General features: G+C 38.0%; 1 protein-coding gene across 12 annotated transcripts in view; it reads right to left on the bottom strand.

Annotated features, from left to right (window-relative positions):
• LOC106878470 (polyamine-transporting ATPase 13A3) overlaps window positions 1-21416 on the bottom strand; it is an 84432-nt gene that overhangs the window by 48589 nt on the left and 14427 nt on the right. For 6 of the 12 annotated variants that reach the window (XM_089364428.1, XM_089364430.1, XM_089364432.1 and 3 more), the window contains exons 3-6: window positions 16258-16425; window positions 11360-11418; window positions 11184-11268; window positions 6172-6195 (exon numbers count right to left, since the gene is read on the bottom strand). In XM_089364428.1, coding sequence (XP_089220554.1) covers window positions 6172-6195; window positions 11184-11268; window positions 11360-11418; window positions 16258-16425 — 336 coding nt within the window. The remainder of the gene's footprint in view (window positions 1-6171; window positions 6196-11183; window positions 11269-11359; window positions 11419-16257; window positions 16426-21416) is intronic. The other 6 variants (XM_089364429.1, XM_089364431.1, XM_089364433.1 and 3 more) reach the window with 1 other exon arrangement.

Here is a 21416-nt window from a genome sequence, read left to right as displayed (position 1 = left end):
TCTATATAAAGTTTCAATTAATAAGAGATACTAATTTAATATAAAAACACATACATTTCTATGTAAAGTTTTAATTAGACTTGCTTCATTGCTATACAGGATTTGATTAAAACTTCATTAATATATAAAATTTCAATTAACTAATTCTATTAATATATAGAATTTTATGAAACTAACTTTGTTAATATCTAAATTCCTGATGCTACCAAAAGACTCAATGAAAATTGTAACATTCTATACTCTGGCAGATGCCTAAATATTTGTTATTTTTATAACATCGAGAAATATCAGAGGCGAAACTAATTAGCAGCCAGTTTATAGCAACAGATGCTACTGGTGGAAGGAACAAACTATTTCAGATAATTGATTAATCCATTGAAGGCACACAGAGAAAATGTGTTTTTTAGAGACAAACAAAACACTGCTCCTGGATTAGAACAGAACCTATACAAATAGGGATTCTTCCATTTCCTAATTTATTCAGTCTGTGAAAGATATCATTCTGCAATAAAACTCTTTAAAAAAATATCAGTAGGGAATATCATCATCATCATCATCATCATCATCATCATCATATATCGGTTTTCCATGCTGGTATGGGTTGGATGGTTTGACAGGATCCAACAATCTGCAGGGCTACATTGAGTTTCAATGTCACCCTCCTCCCCACCTTGACTTGAAACATATTTTACAATGGTCTTTTGTCATTTGAAAGACAGTTGAGGAAGAAAAAAAGGACAAAAAAGAGAAAACGAAGCAGGGAAAGAAAGAACAAAAGAAATATGGAAATAAAGACAAACAGATAAATATAAACATTTAGTTAGAAAACATTTTCAAATTTTCCATTAAAACATTTAGTCGCCAAATGTCTGAAATCCAATAATTTTCATAAAAATAATAATCATATCTAAATAATGGTAATTAAGTACTTATTTAGTGTCACAGTACATAATACCAACATATTTAGTGTCACAGTACATAATACCACTTGAATAATGAAAGCACTCAAAAAAACTTAATTAGCAAAAGAGAGAGAGTGGGGGAGAGAGAGAGAGATTGTGAGCATGTGTGTGTATGTATTCATGCGTGTATGTGTGAAAAGAAAAAGAAACGGTACAATCTGTTTAGCATTGTAATTAACCAAATCATAACGGAATATATTATTACAAAATTTGTTTCACTTCGAACAATAGAGTATCATTGTAATGCATATGAGTGATGGCTGTTTGCAAACCCATCAGTTAAAACATACCAACTACAGGCTGTCAACCAACCCTCATACATGAGCATTATAATGATTATGTTTTATTAGAAATGAAACCAGTATGTAATACTGTATTTGGAATAATCTGATTAATTACAATGTAACAACTGTGAATTTTCTCTTTATTAATTTTTCTATATCATGTGTGTGTGTGTGTGTGTGTGTGTGTGTGTGTTTGTGTGTGCGCGTGCGTGCGTGCGTGTGTATACACTTGCACATCTTTGATTTGCAAACAAAATGGCCCTCAATATATGTTGTAGAATAACATTTATTTGCAAAAAGGTGGTGACTCCCAATTGCCATTTATGAGTTTCTCTCCCAAAGGGATTTAAGATGAAAAATGATATGCTTATTGCTCTAAACAAGCTAATATTATCAATGGAGTGAATTGCCAGCTTCGTACAAATACAGTTTTTAATTTTTCTTTTATTACTTAATTGGATGGTGGGGGGCAGTATCAATGAACCTTTATAGAGCCTTCATGACTGATGGGAGAGAGAAAGAGGTAGGGTATCCTCAAAGTAATGACTTGGCCTGATGTTTGTAACAGTATGAACTCCACTAAAAGCACCCAAGGTCAAATATATAATAAATACATACATCATCACAATGCGGTTCCTTTTGAATGATTCCACCCCACTAGTTGGGAGGGTAGGCCAACACTTCCTCGGAATGGAACACTAATCCTTTACAGGGTTACGTATTTACACCTGAGTGAACTGGAGCAATGTGAAACAAAATGTTTTGCTCAAGAACATAATGCACAACTGGCCAGGGAGTCAAAACCGTTATCTTGCAATTGTGATACCCTAACCACTAAGCCATGTGCCTTCACACATACATTATGTGTGTGTGTGTGTGTGTGTGTGTGTGTGTGTGTGTGTGTGTGTGTGTGTGTGTGTGTGTATACATACATACATACATGAGAGTGGTTTTAAAGGTTCATTATACCAGGCTTACCAAATAGTGCATAATTGAATATTTAACTCTGCTTCATTTATTGAGTACTTTGTTCATGTTTATTCGTTTTACACACACACACACACACACACATATATATATATATATATATATGGATGGATGAGCAGAATGGCATAAATGAGAAGAGTTGCAGTATAATAGCAGTGACAGTGAAGCAGTGAGGCCGGAAAACCCACAAAGATATAAGTAAAGGATTGTCCATGCACTGGTGTGTGACCCCAAGTATCAGACCATGTTAAAGGAAGCCAAGAAGGAAGAAAAGAATGGGAGAAGTATGAAGTTCTGAGTAACTTCCATCACAAACAGCAAGCAGAATAGAGTGTCTACAAGCTCATAGGCCTACTAGAATTATCAGCTAAATCACCCTACTATGTTACATAAGGGAAGACATATTGCATAATGTAGTTATAGGTACACTGTGAACAAATTATATGCAAACATAAATAAAACAGACACACACACACAAATATACACACACACATGTATATATAATGGTAGTCTCTTGTAATCTGAGAAAGATGGGTTTTCTAATTTCTTGCTGAAAACCTGTAAAAATGATTTGTTTATAGTGACCAATTGCTTGTGCAGTACCTTCAATCATAGCTCATACCTTCAATCAAATCAATGTTACCTGAGCAGGTACACAGTATACCACACATCAGGTGTTGAAGTGATTACAGAGCAATGTGAAATGAAGAGTTTTGCTGAAGAACACAATACACCATCTAGTCCAGGAAATGAAAGCACGATCTCACAAATGTGGGTGGAACATCCTAACCACTAGGCCATGCACCATCACACACATGCACACACACACACATATATAATGTATATGAAGAACCTATCAAACCATCTTTATATTACAAATTTCATAACCTCTAGCTTTAAAACTGGACATGAATTATCAAATACTTTGAAGACATGTTGGCACTTGGCCAACATCAACTGAATAATCTTGATCTCTTTACACTCACTAACATGCAATGTAAATGGCACATGCTGGGCCATATACATAGAATCTGGTGTAACCTTTTGGCTCATCTGTTCTTGTTGAACCATCTAACCCATGCCAGCTTAGGAAAGAGGATGTTAATGATGATGATGATGATAACAACAACAACGACAATGATCAGTTTCCAAATTTCACTCACAAAATATTGGTCAACTTGTGGCATTGAGCATGGCTGTGAAGCAAACATCTAAACCATACATCCACTGCTCTTGTATAAACAAATATTACAATAGAAATGATTGTAAATGGCTTATAAGACACATCTCCATATATTAATGCTTGCATGTTTAGTTATGACTGCACATATGTGCATTTATGCACATGCAAAATGACTGTTCCCAAGAAATTAATACATTATATATTTAGATGTGTTTGCACAAACATACATACATGCACATGCCTGCAGTAAGTGTCAGGAAATAGGCAATTAGCTTGTCTGGCACACACATGCACATGCTTGGTGCTCCAAGGAGATTAGTTCATTAAATATTCAGATGTGATTGCACATATGTGCATACATGCACATGCTTACTGTGTATCAACAGATAGATTGCAGGCATAGCTGTGTGGTAAGAAGCTTGCTTCCCAATTACATGGCTTTTGGGTTCAGTCCCACTGCAATGCTTATTTATTCACATATTTTAAAATTAATCATGTATTATCTTGTAGCTTTGAGATTTTGAAGATGTGGTTGTTTATTTTTAGAATGGCATTGTAGGATATGGTTACTGGATATGGTTAGTTCGAACATAAAACATGTGGACTATTTGAACTGGATAAAAGAGTAAAGAACCCCTTCGGTCATGAATAACCATGGGGTTGCCCTTAGAAAGTTACCCTCCAAGGCACATGTCTGGGCAAGGTAGTTTATGGAAGACCAGCAATCACCCATGCATCCCAACCTCTCCTCTCTACGACACCCTATGTTATCCAAGGGAAAGGCAAAGGACAATACAGCTTGGCACCAGTGATGTCACAACTCATTTCAACAAATGAGTGAACTGGAACAACAGGAAATAAAGTGTCTTGTTCAAGAACACAACACACAGCCTGGTCCAGGGATCAAACTCACTACCTCATGATTGTGAGCCCAATGCTCTAATAATTGAGCTATGTGCCTTCACCGGATATGGTTGGTTTAGATATACACGTGCATACATACTAGCCTACTGCCAGTAACAACAAATTAGTACATTGCATGTTTAGATGCATGCATGCACATGCCTAGTTGACTACCTCAAGGAATTAGCACAATCCATACAATTCTATGTATTATCATTCCTTTTGTGTGAGTTTAAGATAAGTAGTAACATAAGCGCATTGTTGTTTTCCTTATTATTTAGCCTTGTGCCAAAAATAGAAACAATGGTTATTGTCATGATGTATGGAGTTTGTTTTGTGTTTGTACAAAGTGAGTCAAAGTCTCATCTACAGAGACAGGAAGCTAAAGTTTCAAATGAACATTATGACTAAGGTGGTTGATAACATGTTGTTCAGTGAGAGGGATTAGTGTTTTCTGGATTCCCTAAGATTTGAGATTGGTAATCATCAGCACCGTTTGCTAGTATTCCTAGGGCACCTACAACCACAGGCAATTTTCTAGTCTTGAGTTACCACATTTCATCAATTTTTATTTCAAGATCTTTTGTATTTGCTCAAATTTTGGAAAGTCTTGACATATATTCAAATCAATTGGGACAGTCATATCAATGAGGAGGCATGATTTTCACCTGAAATTCTTCAATATACTGGTTATTTACATCTATCTTTCTGTTAATTTCAATAGAAAAGTTCCAAAGGAGTGATGTACAATATTTTTCAAGGACTGGAGGTAGTTTGTGTTCACAGTAGTTTCTTTCCTGGAGCAGATCTAGGTCCTTGCAAATTACCCAGTGGTTATACTGTGTAACTTTATCATGCTTCTTGAGATACTCTGAGGGTGTAAGAAGGCTACACATGGAGACGTCATCAAAGGTTTCATGCTGTTTTACATACTCGACATGTTGGGCCATTGCTGTTCTTTAACATGTTGGCCTGATAGCTTTTTGTAGGTAGGCATTGATCCTGGGCTACTAGGATAAACTCTTCTTTCTCTGATTTGAAGCCAGAGGGCACTAACCATTGATGGGTAAGAGTTCTGTGAACATCAACATTGTTAGCTGTCTCTCTGGGTATTTACCATGAAGTGATTTTCCAAGCCATTTACCAGTAAGATTACTTAAGGCTGCAGTTTTCATAAGAGTTTAGCATTTTCTGTACTTGTTCTTAGTTCATCTAATTCTAGCAGAATGGTTAGCATACTAAACAAAATGCTTAGTGTCATTTCATCTGTCTTTATGTTCTGAGTTCAAATTCCACAAAAGTCAACTTTGCCTTTCATCCATTTGGGGTCGATAAATTAAGTACCAGTTGAACACTGGGGTCAATCTAATTGACTTAGCCCCTACCCTGAAATTGCTGGCCTTGTGCCAAACTTTGAAACCATTATTATTATTAGTAGTAGTAGTAGTAGTAGTAGTAGTATCATCATCATCATCCCATGTGTAACTTAGTTTTAATGAAAGGTACAGCATATCCCTGTGTTGTAAGAGGCAACTAAGAAACGTTGGCATCTAAGAAAATAAGCATGGTACTATTGTGCCTCAAAGACACAATACAATAACTTTTATAGCAGCATTTCAACCAATCTACAACCCAACGTTTTATACTAACAGCCAGTGATCTTATATATTTCAAAATATCTACAGTATGGACTGACTCCCCCCTCCCCCCCTCTCTCTCTCCCTCTCTCACTCACTCACTCCCTCCATGGTTTGCAACAGAACTGAACACATGAATATGTTAGTGAGCAATTAATATGAAGAAAGCAGAAATTATTTAGAAAAAAGAAAAGAGATACAGATGTTTTTTTTACCTTAGGGTCATCCACTCTACTATACTAAATATAAATAAAAATTTCAATGAATTGGAATGTGAGAAATGAAAGTGAGAGAATTTAAAAGAAGCACTATAAACAATTAATCAACTGCGATATATAATTGGTACTTTAATGTTATTAACCCTGTAAGGATGAAAGCAAAGTCAAACTCAATAGGATTTGAACTCAGAATGTAAAAGTTTGTATCTAAATACTACATGTCTTTTATCCAACAGTCTACTGGTTCTACTTGTACGTCGCTAAAGAGAAAAGATTGAATGAATTGTCAGAAAAAATTTTCTGAGTAATTTAGATGTTAATTTGAGTTGAATGGAAATGATGTATGTAATGGAAATGATGTATGTAATGGAAATGGTGTATGTAATGGAAACAATGAACAAAATACTTTATAAACAATGCAACAACAATTTTAATGAAATATTAAACATTAAAATAAACAAATTTAAATGATAATTTATTTTTATAAACAAAGGAAAATTTATAAGGATGAAAACATAACTGATAATTTGAATAAAATTAAAACAATGACATGTACCTGTTGCACATAATAACAATACAAATGAAATTTTATGCAATAATTTGCTTGAAATTACAATGGAAAGCTTCAACAAAAGCAACACTTTGCAACTTTTTGTACATACAACTCAAACATTATTTTTACTTGTTACAAAATTATATTGCTATTATAGTAACAAATATGCTTACTGCCTTTCAATGTACATGTATGTGTGTAATACATACATATTTATAGTTGTACAACCATATATATATATATATATATATATTTATTTATATCCCTCTCTCTCTCTTTCGGAGAGGCACAAGCACATACACAGACATATACACACACACACAGCAGTAACTTCCGCCTACCAAATTCAATCATATATATATATATATATACATATACATATATACATATATATATGCATATATATATACATACACACACACTCACACAAAGATTTGTATGTAAAAGTGTGTTTTAATTGCAAACACAGCTGAAGTTATGCAGACAAAAAGATTGAATGAGGGGGTGGAAGAGAGAGAGATAGAATGCTTAAGAGAAACAGATGGCAAGACTGATATTCTTAGATCAAGCAAACAGCTAGATTTTTTTTCATTATTATATTTTACCGGTAAATAAAATCAGAGATTTAAGTAGCACACCTAACCACAACCAGACATCTGTCTCACTAATATTGTAGCAGTTTCTAGACATCATACCACCACATCTTATACATCACCCACGCTCTATACACACTACAGACTCCACAGTAACATACCTGTCATACTACCGACACCATACTATACACAATATGTACACTACACAACTGTGTCTGCTATACTAATAACCCTATGCTCTCAACAGGTACATTTTGATGCCAACAAACATTAGAACTTCTGGAAACAGACTATTAAATAGACATTACTGAAGGTGTCACTAGAAATAGAAATCTTCAGGTAGGATCAGATAAAAGACTTAAAGGGGTTGCCCAGGGTCAGATGTCCCCCACCCAGACCTACTACCACCACTTAGATCAGCTGATGGTGTGTGTATGTGTGTGTATGTGAAAGAGTTAAGCCAATGGTAACAGATATAACTATACAAGATATGATACTTCTCCACTGTTACATGAACCAGGCATCTTAGTTTAGCCCTGATCAGAAGCATTCCAGCTGTGACCATCCTGTCTTTTTCTTTCATTTACAGTGAACCAAGGACAACATAATCCAATGTTTCTCTCTTTTAAGACAGCAATGTGCAATTTGAGGGAAATTTGTTTGCTATTTTTAACACTGTCTTAAGAGAGAGAAACAAATAAAGTACTAATTAAGTCCTGGAGTTGATGTAAACGATTAATCTTCCTCTTGCTAAAATTGCTGGCCTTGTGCCAAAATTTGAAACCACCACCACCATCACCATTATCATCTACATACAGTACCAGTGAGGTTGTCAGGTCCTAGACAAGACTAAAACAGCCCTCACAATCCTATCTTCCTCTGGTCATTCAGCAGCTATTTTACAGAGTGCTTTGGGTGCGTTTTATCACAGCACCAGCATTAGTGAGGTGACTTTGTACCTTGCAAAGCAAAAAAGTCCTCACAACTCAAAGCTATGTGACCAATATAGGGCGTTGAAAAGAAAGTGAGTGCAATTAGGATTAGATGAAGACAAATGCTTGAGTATGAAACGGGGGGGGGGACAGAATGAGTGGGGAGGTCATATCATGAATTAGGGTGAGATGGAGAAAGAAGCATGAGTGTGAAGGAGGAGAGGGGATGAAAGGAACATGTTTCTTGGTGAGAGATGGGTGGTAGGTAGGAGGAATGTGAGGGAGAGAGAGAGAGGAGAGAGGGGAAGAGGAAAGAGAGAGAGGGAGGGAGGGAGATGAATGGAAGCTTCATACTTGCTGGTTGAGAAAAACAGACAGACAGACAGAGACAAAACAAAGGAGAAAGACAAAGAGAGAAACAGAGAGAAAGAAACTGATGGGTAGTTATGAAAACATTCAGAGGTAAGAGAGTGAAAGATATCAGGGGGGGGGGGATGGTGACTAAAAATATATGAAGGTGAAAGGAGGGGGTGAGGCAGAGAATCAGGATATTAATGGCAAGAGAGTGATGCCAATGAAGGAGTGACCTGAGGGAGAGGAAAGGATGACATGGTGCCATTAATTAAATGAATTCATGTATGCAATTAATTGTACTAATTACTGCCATTCCTTGAAATTAAGACAATAACTTGCAAACGATAAACTATTTTTAATGAACCTATCTAATACATTTCTGTCACCTGCAAATTAAATGATTAAGCAATGAGAATGAACTGTGAAACATGATGTGGGATTGATTTATAAAGTCATATTTTGGGTTGAAGCAACTGGGTCAGCCCTGATTAAAGGTATTCCAGACATGATCATCCCTTTTTATTTTATTCAGGCATAATGTATCTGGAACTACATCATGAAATGTGTTCTTCCCCTTATTTAAGATAGCATTATATGATATAAGGAAGATTTGGTTGCTATTTCTATTAAGTCAAGTAACAAGTAAAAGCTCTCCATTAGCTCTCATTTTAAGAAATTCAGACCATCCTGTCTTTTCGGGAAGTCAATTTATCTAGGACTACATTATCCAAGATATCCTTCTTTTTCCTCTTAGTAGATTTAGCTGCTATTTTTAGTCAGTCAAGAGATCATATAGAGGCTTCTTCATTAGCTTGACTAATTGGGTCAAATAAATGACATCACTAAATTACAGTAATTCCCTCATATTTTATGGGATTGTTTCAAGCCTGTAACAGAAAACTGCATTTAAAAATCAGCAGTTTGTAAGTTAGTCACAAGAACACAGATTTTCAAGGAAGGAATGCGAAAGTTGATTAAACTAACCCAGATATTTGACTGATACATTATTTTATCAAACCCAAAAAGAATGGATAGCACAAATAAACACTTGAAAGACTATAATTCAGTAACACAGAGCATTTTGCCCACATTTTGCTCTTCCAATTCTACCAGCCACAACTCACCATACAACAGTAAGTCTTCCTACTTTATGGTATCAGTCAATAACATATCCCAGCCCCACTTGATAAATTAAAACCTTATCAACCAGCAGGCCCCACCATCGCTTGGTAAACTTAAAACCCTATCAACCAGTGATCCCTTACTTGATAAATCAATCCTCAACAACAGTGCTCTTGCCCCATTTGGCAAACCAAAATCCTTTTAATGAATCACCCTTTAATTGATAAACTAACCCCCTACAAATCACTAACACCTGGCAAAGTTAAGACTCTTCCCCTGACAAACAACCCTCCTATCAGCTAGTAATAACCCCCACTTAAACTAAGATCCTATCAACTCCTAACCCCATCACTTGAAAAACCAACCCTCAAACAACCAATGACTACCTGATGCTAAATAAACCAACTCTCTATCAACAGCTGAATCCTCAATTGATAAACCAACCCCACTAACAATCAGTGACTATCTCCACTCAACAATTGACCCCTCAATTGATAAACCAACCCCCTAACAACCAGTGACCACCTTCACTTAAACTAAAACCCTATCAATAACTGACCCTTCAATTGATAAAGTGAGCCCCTAACAACCAGTGACCATCTCCACTTAACAAACCAAGATCTTATCAACAACTTGAACAGCCAACCCCCAATAACCAGTGGTTCCTTCACTTCGCCAATCAACTCCCTATCAATATGATCAGTTTTGTCTAAGTTCCATTGAATGTATCCTTTATGGGGTTTTTTTTCAGAGCGATACTTAACTAGGAGGATATTTAACTACTACTTCCAACAAGAGTAGTGAACACTTAGAAACTCCCATTTATATCATATTTTTTCAGGTATGGTCAACCTGCAATTGCAATATCCAATAGAATTTTGTTCCTTCTTTTAAGATACCAATGTGTAATTTGAGGGTGATTATGTGCTATTTCTAGTAGGTTAAGTGAGCACATAGTAGCTCCCTCATATATCATATATATTTTTTTCTAGCATGGTCTACCTAAGATTGTAATATCCAATAGTATAACCTTCCTTTTTTAGCATTCAGATTACTCTGTCAAATGTAATGCTTATTTATTCACATTGTTTTGAATTAATTATGCATATTCTCATAGCTTCAAAATAACAATGACGTGATTGTTTATTTTAAGAATAATATTGTAGGCTTGGTAAGAGAGGTCAGATCTGGCCAGTTTGAACATAAAACACGTAGAATATTTGGGCCTGATATGGGCAGTTTAAATGCTAAAGGGTTAAGATATGCAAATGTGATTTGAGGGATACTGGGTGCTATTTCTAATAGGTGAAATAAAGGTTGGATGAACACACATACAGGCTCCCTCATATATCATAAAGATTCTTCTGGCACTGTCTACTTAGGATTGCAAAATCCAATTCTGCAGTCTCTGTCTCTTTCACAATACTACAAACAAATTAAAAGAGGACTGTTTACCTGTTGGTTAACTAATGCTGCCACTTCATCTGTTTCTGTGGTGTTTTCAGGGTAAATTGGGTCCCCATGGTACAAGTCCACACAGCTGAAATAACAACAATATTATTATTATTATTATTATTATTATTATTACAAGTTGATAAATTCAAAATGTCAGCAGGAGAATCACAACTCACCAGCCTTTTTCAAAGTACATAAATTTGATCTTTTCAACAAACACATGGTTATAAGAATCCTGGAAAATAAAATAGAAAATACAAGTTAGCGTGACTGTAAGTGAGAGGGGAGGGAGAGAGTGTGTATGTGTGTGACTATTACCATCCTTTTATCTGTTTCAGTTGTTAGACTGCGGCCATGCTGGGGCATCACCTTGAATTTTTAATCAAATGTATCAACTCCAGAGCTTATGTTTTTTTAAAGCATGATACTTATTCTATTGGTCTCTTTCGTAGAACCACTAAGTTACAGCAACACATACACTCTAGCTCGAGTTGTCAAGCAGTGGTGGGGGGGGGAGACAAACCTAAACACAAACACACATATGTGTGTGTGTATATATATATATATATATATATATATATATATATATGGGAGAATATACAAATAATAACAACAGACGAGGACAGGTGGTGTAAATAACAAAAGTATATATTAGTATGACGCTCGGGAATACGGAAAGTCTTTGACGTTTCAAGCTACGCTCTTCAACAGAAAGAATACGGAGACAAGGAGAAAAACACGGAGAAAAAAATTGAATAGTGTTCAGTCAACGGTCAATCATAATAATGGCCGATCATAACAATGACTGACCGGAAGTTAGAAATTCTTATTTCAGGAGAGCTAAGAAAGGGGGAGATAACAAACGGTGATCGGGAACGAGGGGCTGTGTGTGGGAGGTAGAATGCTGGTGATCTTGACGTATGTAGTGTGAAAATGGGGAAGGGAGAAAGGGAGTTAGTAGTTGGTCAGTTGTAGTGTGTGCGTGGTGTGATGCGAGGGTATTGGTGTGGTGTGCGTGGTGTGATGCGAGGGTATTGGTGTGGTGTGATGTGAGGGTGTTGGGAGGTGGGGAAGGCATGGGTGGAGTGTGGGTTAGGCTGAGGGTGGGGTAGAGGTAGGGGTCTGTGGGTAGGGGTGGGTGGTGGGTGTAAGGAATTGGATGGGGTGGAGTGAGAAGGTAGAGTAGGAGTGTGTTGGGGTGTGGTGGGATGAGCTTATGAGAGGGTGTTGACGAGGAGGGAGAAGGGGAAGGTGGATGTAAGAGAGGGGGAAGATGGGTATGGGAGGGGAGAGGAAGAGAGGAGAGAGGAAGAGAGGAGAGAGGAAGAGAGGAGAGAGGAAGAGAGGAGAGAGGAAGAGAGGAGAGAGGAAGAGAGGAGAGAGGAAGAGAGGAGAGAGGAAGAGAGGAGAGAGGAAGAGAGGAGAGAGGAAGAGAGGAGAGAGGAAGAGAGGAGAGAGGAAGAGAGGAGAGAGGAAGAGAGGAGAGAGGAAGAGAGGAGAGAGGAAGAGAGGAGAGAGGAAGAGAGGAAGAGAGGAGAGAGGGTGGGATAAGAGAGGGAAGGTGGATTAAGAGAGGGGGAAGGTGGGTATGGGGGGAGAGAAAGAGGGGAAGGTGGGTATGGGGGGAGAAAGAGAGGAAGAGAAAGAGAGTGAGAGAGAGGGAAGAGGGGTATGGGGGGAGAAAGGGAGGAAGAGAAAGAGAGTGAGAGGGGAAGAGAGTGAGAGAGTAAGAGAGTAAGGGCGAGAGAGTAAGAGAGTAAGAGTGTAGAGAGTAGGAGAGTAAGAGTGTAGAGAGTAAGAGTGAGAGAGGGGGGAGTACGAGAGAAGAGAGTGAGAGAGTAAGAGAGAGGAGAGAAAGAGTAGGGGTGAAGAGAAGTGGGAGTGGAGAGAAGTATGAAGAGAGGTGAAGAGACCTACAAAGAAGTAGGAATCGGAGCAGGAGGTGGGGGAAGGGAGAGATGGGTGGTAGGAGGGAGGGTGGGGGAGAGAGACAGGAGGAGGGGGTTAGATGAAGAGTGGAGGGGAGTTGAGCCCATGTGGCGCAAAGGAGCGAAGATAGAAGATTAATCCCTGTTCACGGCGCAAACGGGAGTCCGGATGGCCCCTGTGCATGGACAATCCAAACACAGACAGGTGTTGCCGCAAGGAGTGGCCGGCAGAACGGAAGTGGCGTGACACCGGGGTGTCATTGCCGACGTTGATATCTCGGAGGTGTTCCGCGAATCAGTCGGCCAGGCGGCGCCCCGTTTGTCCGATGTACAGGGATTGGCAGAGAGAGCAGGAGAGGCAATATATGATGTTGGTAGACGTGCAGGTGAAGGAGTCGGTGATGCGATAGGGTCGGTGATGGGTGCTGGTGAGGAGGGTGGTGTTGGAGAGGTAAGGGCAAGTGCGGCAGCGTGGGCGGGAGCAGGGGAACGAGCCAGGTTGGGAGGTTGGGTTGGGGAAGAAGCTGTGGACCAAGAGGTCCCGTAGGTTGTGGGCTCGTTTGAAGGAGGGGAGGGGTCGATTAGGGAAGATGTGGGAGGTGGAGGGGTTGGACTGGAGGCGCCGAAAAGCTCGGAGAATGGAGCGTTGGAGGGGTAGGGTGGTGGGATGGTAGGTAAGGGGAAAAGGGAGGCGGGAAACGGCAGGGCGGGTTCGGGGGGAGAGAGCAGATGCAAGGTCCACAGAACGTGCTCTGGCAAGGGCGGTGTGGATGGTGGTGGGTGGATATCCACGCAGGCTAAAGTGGTGAGCCATGAGTTGAGACTGAGTCTCAAAGTCATGGCTGTCGCTACAAAGTCTGTGTAGACGGAGGAATTGGGAATAGGGGATAGAAAGTTTTGTGTGTCTAGGGTGGGAGGAGGAGAAGTTGAGATAGGAGTGTGAGTCTGTGTGTTTGTAGTGGATGGAGGTGCTAAGGGCGGAGTGATATATATATATATATATATATGAAGAAAGAAAACGATAAAGAGACCAATGGCAAAGTTAGAATTATATTTATATTTTATGTGTAAAATAATTTGGTCATTATTAAAGCTGGTGTTAAAGTGACAAGCTGGCAGAATCATAAACACATGGGACGAAATGCTTTGCAGCATTTCTTCCAGCTTCACATTCTGAGTTCAAATCCTGCTGAGATCAACTTAACTTTTCATCCTTTTGCAGTTGATAAAATAAATGTTAATGAAGTACTAGGGACAATGTAATCCACTAGCCCCACCCCCATTCACCAAAACAATTTCAAGTTTTGTGCCCATAATACAAAGAATTATTAAAGCTGGTGTCTCGAACATAAATTAACATGAAATTTTGAAATTTTGGCAGAAGGTTTTAATTTACATCATTTAGAGTTCAAATTATTCTGTCAAATGTAATGCTTATTTATTCACATTTACCTCACAACTTCAAGATTTTGATGATGTGGTTGTTTATTTTGAGAATGAAGTTTTAGGGTAGGAATGCAAAGCTAGATATCTGTCCAGTTTGAACACAAAAGAGGCTGAATAATTGAGCCAATTATGGCTGGTTTAAATGCTAAAGGGTTAAAACAGGAAGTTTATATCATAGAACCAGGGTCAGTCTCAGGAAGGTTGGCATCAAAAAGGTTAACTGGAGGAATGGGAAGCATACTAATAATCTACTTTCTATACAAAGCTGAGTCATTTTCACAGTGTTTTATAATAATACAATTTGGCAATTTGAGCCACTGAAATTATGCATCCAGATTAATAACCTAATTATCACTAGCATACAGCATACAGAAAATAAATTGTTTTTATATCAAATTCTATACACACACAGCAAATTACTGCAGCATATTGTGACATAAATTTTGTTGGTAATTTTTGTCACTAAAACTAAATATTGCAAACATTATTGCTAACTTTGTATAATGTGCATAAATAGATGTGTGTATACACACACATATATATACCACTTATAAGATAGAGAGGAAGAGGTAAGACTCTTGTCTATAATGCTTTGTGTATGCATGTATGTGTGTGCCTGTGCATGTGTGTTTTCATTTGTTTTATGTTGATTTTTCCAAGCTAGACGAGTATATTATTGAGACATTCTTTTCCAGATGGATGCCCTTCCTGTTGCTAACTCTTATCTGTTTATCAAGTAAAGGATCTCATTTCACACATGTTTTCCCTACTGTCGTCCAATCTTCATCCGCGTAAAACGATGTTGTGTGTATGGTGGGACTAGGAAGGGATTATCCATTACTAATTGCTTGAGCAGAACCAAATGGTCAACGTGGAACTATGTTCAACAGATGGAACAACTCAACACGGCTATTCAATAGAAAAGACCTAATCTTCAGCATGGAGTTCTTCTGCTGCACGACAACGCCCATTTTCATATCGCCAATATGACCAAGGAAGCCATTCAAATGCATGGCTGGGAAATGCTGCCACACCCGCCGTACTCTCCTGATTTGGCACCAATGGATTTCCACCTCTTTCGATCTCTTTCAAATGCTATGTGTGGAGTTTTGTTCAATACTGATGCAGAATTGAGAGCTTGGTTGGATCAATTTTTTGAGTCGAAATTGGGTGATTTCTATCAACGAGGTATTGAAAATCTTGTTGAACGTTGGGAAGAAGTTGTAAACAACAAGAGTGAATACATTATTGATTAATTAGTTGTTATTTTTTATTAAACTTTTTGAAAAATTTAAATTTAAAAAAAAAACAGCAGAAACTTCGTTGCCAACCCAATACAATGGATTATCAGGAACACTAATTTATATGGAGTTCTAAGCTTAAAAGTAACAGCTATACATCTATTTGTACACACAATACATACTCTCTGTGTGTGTGTGTGTGTGTGTGTGTGTGTGTGTGTGTGTGTGTGCGTGCGTGTCAAAACAGGAGACTGGGATAAAAATTTTGATATTATTTGTTCACTATTACATATGTTTCATTTGCTAATAGGAGTCACAAAATTGTACATGTAGGTAAAACAAGACAGAGAATCGGATAATATAATTTGGTTTTCTGTCTGAAGAATTTCTAATAAGAGATATCATACATGTTTTTCCCTACATGAACACTCAATCAGTAACATAAAAACCAAGACTTACCTTCAGAAGAACAGCGTCAGCCTCCAGTAAAGGGCACTGGGATTTCTTCAGAAATAATTCATATTTTGGTTCCCAGTAAAAAATCAGCAGTATAAAACCAAGTGTAAAAAACACCAACAAGTAGAACAATACCTTCTTACATGTATTGTCTTTGTAACCAATGCATTCCTGAAAGTACAAAGAGGCTTGGCATTACAATATGTACAATAAGTATGTGTAACGACCGTTCGACCAGGAGATGGTGATGAGGAATGGCTCATTTAGCGCATCGCATAGTCGACACATATAAAAAACAACGAAAAGAGGTTAAATGAGTATAAGTGCCAAAAAGGAAAAGAGACATAACCAGTAGAAGGTTAAGAGAAAGGTTTTATTGAATGTCAACTTGTATGTCTCTGTGTGTGTGAGTGTGACAACCATGCCCTGCATAGTTATGGGCTGTCCTTTGGCAAGACACGGCACCCATTCAGTCACCCTGTCAGGGATACAGCAAAGTCATGGGACTGCAGCATAGTGGATTGTGTAAAGGTAATGGAAGAGCTTAACTGAGCCAATGGTGCTTCTTATATTGATGCTGAGCAGAGGAATCCTAGAAGATCAGCAAGCAGGATCACCAAGAGAGTAACTGCAAAGTATCACTAGGAGTGGTGCCCATGGTTGTGTAATCACCTAATGAAAGATTCACTATGATTCAAGCTCTCAATTCAAATACATAATAATAGAATTGTATGGTGTTAGAGAGGAATGGGAATCTACGTAAGCAGCAAAAAAAATGTAATATATTACTAAGCAAATAAATAACTATCCTATGGAAATATACATAACATAATTAAGTAATTGGTTCTATTCATATTCATTTATAAATGTGCGCGTACATACACACACACAAATACGGGGGAAGGGGTTAGTCAATTATGCTAATACTTTATTTTATCAACCCAAATAGATGAAAGGCAAAGTGAACCTCAGCAGCATCTGAACTCAGAACCGAGAGCCACAACAAATACTGCAAAACATTTTTCACAATGCTCTAATGACAATGTCAACTCACTGCCTTAAATGGGCATGTAATGATGTTGGCTAAGAAAACAAGGGTTACACAGATTGTTTCTGCTTAACTGTAGATCAGCCTTTATTTGGTAGGCCTAGTCATGACCATCCCACCTATAACTTGGACATTGTACCAAAGACTATATTATCCGATGTGGTCTCCTATTTTTAATACAGTGGAGTGTTAAGAGAAATTTGGCTGTTACTTCTAGTATGCTGAACAATATAGTCCTTCTTCACAGGTTGTCCAAGCTGCTACTGTTGTAAGTGCTTTTCACACATGTTATTATTGTTGGTTGTTCCAACCACAGCTAACTCGATTTAATTGTGAGAGAGTTTAGCACATCTAGAACTGCATCATTAACCAATATGTTCTTCTTTTTGTAAGACAATACAGTGTGATGCAAGGGAGATTTGGTTGGTTTTTTTTTTCTACCAGATCAAGTGACAGCATAAAGTTTCACTCACTGGCCTATTGTAGTATTAGTGGTTGGGGTGGAGAATTGTACATCATAGTAGACGTAGACCAATGGAGGTCTTGGCAGGAAGTGGTGATGGTAGTACTGAGGGCAGAGGTGGGGACCCCACTTTCCCCCATTCAAGGTCTGTCTGACATTGTAATTAAAGTGTCACAGGACTGAAAATGAAGATATAGAAGTGCTGCTTTGTATTACCAATACATCCTTCACATGCAAACATGGGGTGGTGGGGGGCAACGAGTGAGATAAACAGCATGTTAAACTAATGGTGACCATGAAAACAAGAGGAGGGGCAACAGGAGGACAACGGGTGACAATGACACTACTGATGCCAACACCCTCAATGATGATGACCAACGATAATGATGACTGTGATGATGACAATTTCTAAAGGCAATGATGATGATGATAACGCAAAAATTTAAACTGTAATCTATTGTGCTTGCTTGCTGTTTCACACAGATGCAGGGCACGCATAGATTTACTCACACATGCGCGCGTGCATGGCATGCACGCAATACCAACAGACACACACACACACAAAGTAAAAAAACACACAGAGATGCTTATGTGACAAGAGTTAGCAGATCTCTTGTTTGCTGTTATCTCTTCTTTGACCTAGTTTATTGAAAACGAGTTTTCCTCCAATCTGTGACCCAGTGAAGTGAAATAATAAGGCAGTGTAAGTAAGAAGAGTTTATCACTCACAAAAAACGTATTAAAACAACAATAAAAACTACAAAAATATGGCAAGACTATTCATTCATCACTTATCTAATTAATGAATGATTCAGAAGACACAATCCACCCCCAATTCGAACAAAAAAAAATTAAAAGACAGAATCTTAACTGGGTTTTTTTAATCTTTTTTACTTGCTTCAGTAATTAGACTGCGGGCCATACTGGGGCACCACCTCGAAGACTTTTAGTTGGATGAATTGATCTCAGTACTTATTTTTTGGTTGTTCAAGCCTCATACTTATTCTATCAGTCTCTTTTGCTGAACCTCTAAGTTATGAAGACATAAACACGCCAACACCAGTTGTTAATCGGTGGTGGACAAACACAGACACAAAGACATACACATGCACACACACACATATGTATGTGTGTGTGTGTGTGTATGTATATATATGACAGGCTTTTTTCAGTTCTTGTGTACCAAATCCCCTCACAAGGCTTTGGTCAGCCTGAGGCTATAGAAGACACTTGTCCAAGGTGCCACACAGTGGGAATGAACTCAGAACCATGTGGTTGGTAAGCAAGCTACTTACCACACAGCCACTCCTATATGTCTTAGTCAATCAAATTGACTGCAGCATTTCTTTTTTAAGGCTGGTACTTATTCTTTCAGTCTCTTTTTCTGCCGAAACACTAATTTACATGACCATAAACAAATCAAAACCAGTTTTCCCTCTCACACACAAACACACACACCACATGATTATCATAATTTAATGTCCATTTCCCATGCTGGCATGGGTTGGATGGTTTGACAGGATCCAGCAAGCTGGAAAATTGCATCAAGCTGATTGTAGTGATGAGGTGTCAAAGCATACTCTCAGGATACAAGGTGAATATAAAAAAAAACAATACAAATATATATATAGGCGCAGGAGTGGCTGTGTGGTAAGTACCTTGCTTACTAACCACATGGTTCCGGGTTCAGTCCTACTGCGTTTGTGTGTCTGTATTTGTCCCTCCCCCCCAACTTCGCTTGACAACCATTGCTGGTGTGTTTACATCCCCGTAACTTAGCGGATCGGCAAAAAGAGACCGATAGAATAAGTACTAGGCTTACAAAGAATAAGTCCTGGGGTCGATTTGCTCGACTAAAGGCGGTGCCCCAGCATGGCCGCAGTCAAGTGACTGAAACAAGTAAAAGAGTAAAGAGTATACACACACATAAACACACAATGGGCTTCCATGCACTGTCTACTAAATTCACGCACAATACATTGTCTGGCCTACTACATTGGGACTGAACCCAAAACCAATGGTTGCAAAAACAATTTTTTAACCATGCAGCCATGCTTACAACTACACACATCTATATAGTTATTTCGAGGAGAATGTAAAAAATATATAACAGGCACAGGCATTTTAAAATAATTCATGATACATTAAGACAACACAATATAAAAATTTAAGTACAGCAATACTGGGTTTTACTCAAAAGTCTCAATTTAAAGAACAATATGAATATACCAAATAACTGTGACTATTCCACACAGCTTCTACCGTTACTTTCAATGGAATATTTTCTTCTAAGAGGCTTAGTTTCTTTAACACCAACCAAAAAAAAAAGCAAAAAATACCCATATTTGATAATATAAGAAACCACAAAATAAGGAAACAAAATGGCCGTTGTTAATTGGTAGTGATAAACTAAACAAATATATTTTGACCTGATTTTAAAAGCAGTTATAGTGAATATCTAGGCTGTTTGTTGTTAATTTTTACTTGTCTGAGAGTGTTTTATTTGTTTTGTGTTGCTGTTTGTTTTGTTTTTCTACAAGTAATTGTAGTAGATTTTTTATCAATTCCGTAAGCATTTTCCCACCTTGAACAGAAGACAGAAAAATGAAGCAGGAGATAGAGCAAGAAAAAAAAAAGTGTGAAATGACAAAATAAGCAATAACAACAACAATGATAACTCTTTCTACTATAAGGGTAGGGCCTGAAATTTTGTGGGGAGGAGGCTAGTTGATTACATCTACTCTAGTATTCAACTGTTGCTTTCTTTTATCAACTCAGAAAAGATGAAAGTCAACCTTGACAGAATTTGATCTCAGACCATACGAGGGAATGCTGAAAAGTTCCTGGCTTTGGGTAAAAGAAAATACAGGAGGATCAGTTAATTATGATTTTATTCAAAATATTCGCCTCTCAGATTCACACATTTATTGCAACAGTCTTTCAGCTTTTCTAAGCCCTGTAAAAGAACTTCAACGAGGCCTTTTGCAATACCTTTAAAGCCAGGAACTTTGCAGCACTTCCTTGTAAAGCCAGAAGAAAGGCAGCTGACCATTTTATCCAGTGGGCTAACAATTCTACCAGCTTGCAGCCTTAACAACAATAATAATGGCTTCAAATTTTGGCACAAGGCCAGCAACTTCAAGGAAGGGATTAAGTTGATTACACTGACTTCAGTACTCAACTGATACTTTTTTATCAACCCCGAAAGGATGAAAGGCAAAGTTAACCTGAGCGAAATTTGAACTCAGAACTCAGACAAACAAAATACTGCTAAGCATTTCGCCCAGAGTGCTAAGAATTCTGCCAGCTCACCACCTTAATAATAATAAATGCCCGGATGCAGTACCAGGCAGTGGATCTCATGGCTTCTGATCTTAATTGATTGGAAGTGTTATCATGTACATTGTTTTGTCTGCAATGTCTTTGATCCATCAGGACTGGCCTGGAGCAAGTAACATCAAAGACATCAGATAATGTAGTCCTAGATAGACTGTATCAAATAACTAAAGGCAAAAGGATAATTTCTGAAACATATTAAACCCCATCAGGACTGGCATGGGACTAAACGACAACAACAACAAAGAAGAACACATTAAATAATGTAGATATTTTGCTTCAGATATACTGTGATTGATCCATCAGGGTTAAAAC

Source organism: Octopus bimaculoides, chromosome 16, assembly GCF_046866305.1.
Source record: "Octopus bimaculoides isolate indiv1 chromosome 16, ASM4686630v1, whole genome shotgun sequence".
NCBI classification, from domain to species: Eukaryota; Metazoa; Mollusca; class Cephalopoda; order Octopoda; family Octopodidae; genus Octopus; species Octopus bimaculoides.
Note: the sequence above shows the minus strand (reverse complement) of the source record. Positions and strands in the feature narration are given on the sequence as shown.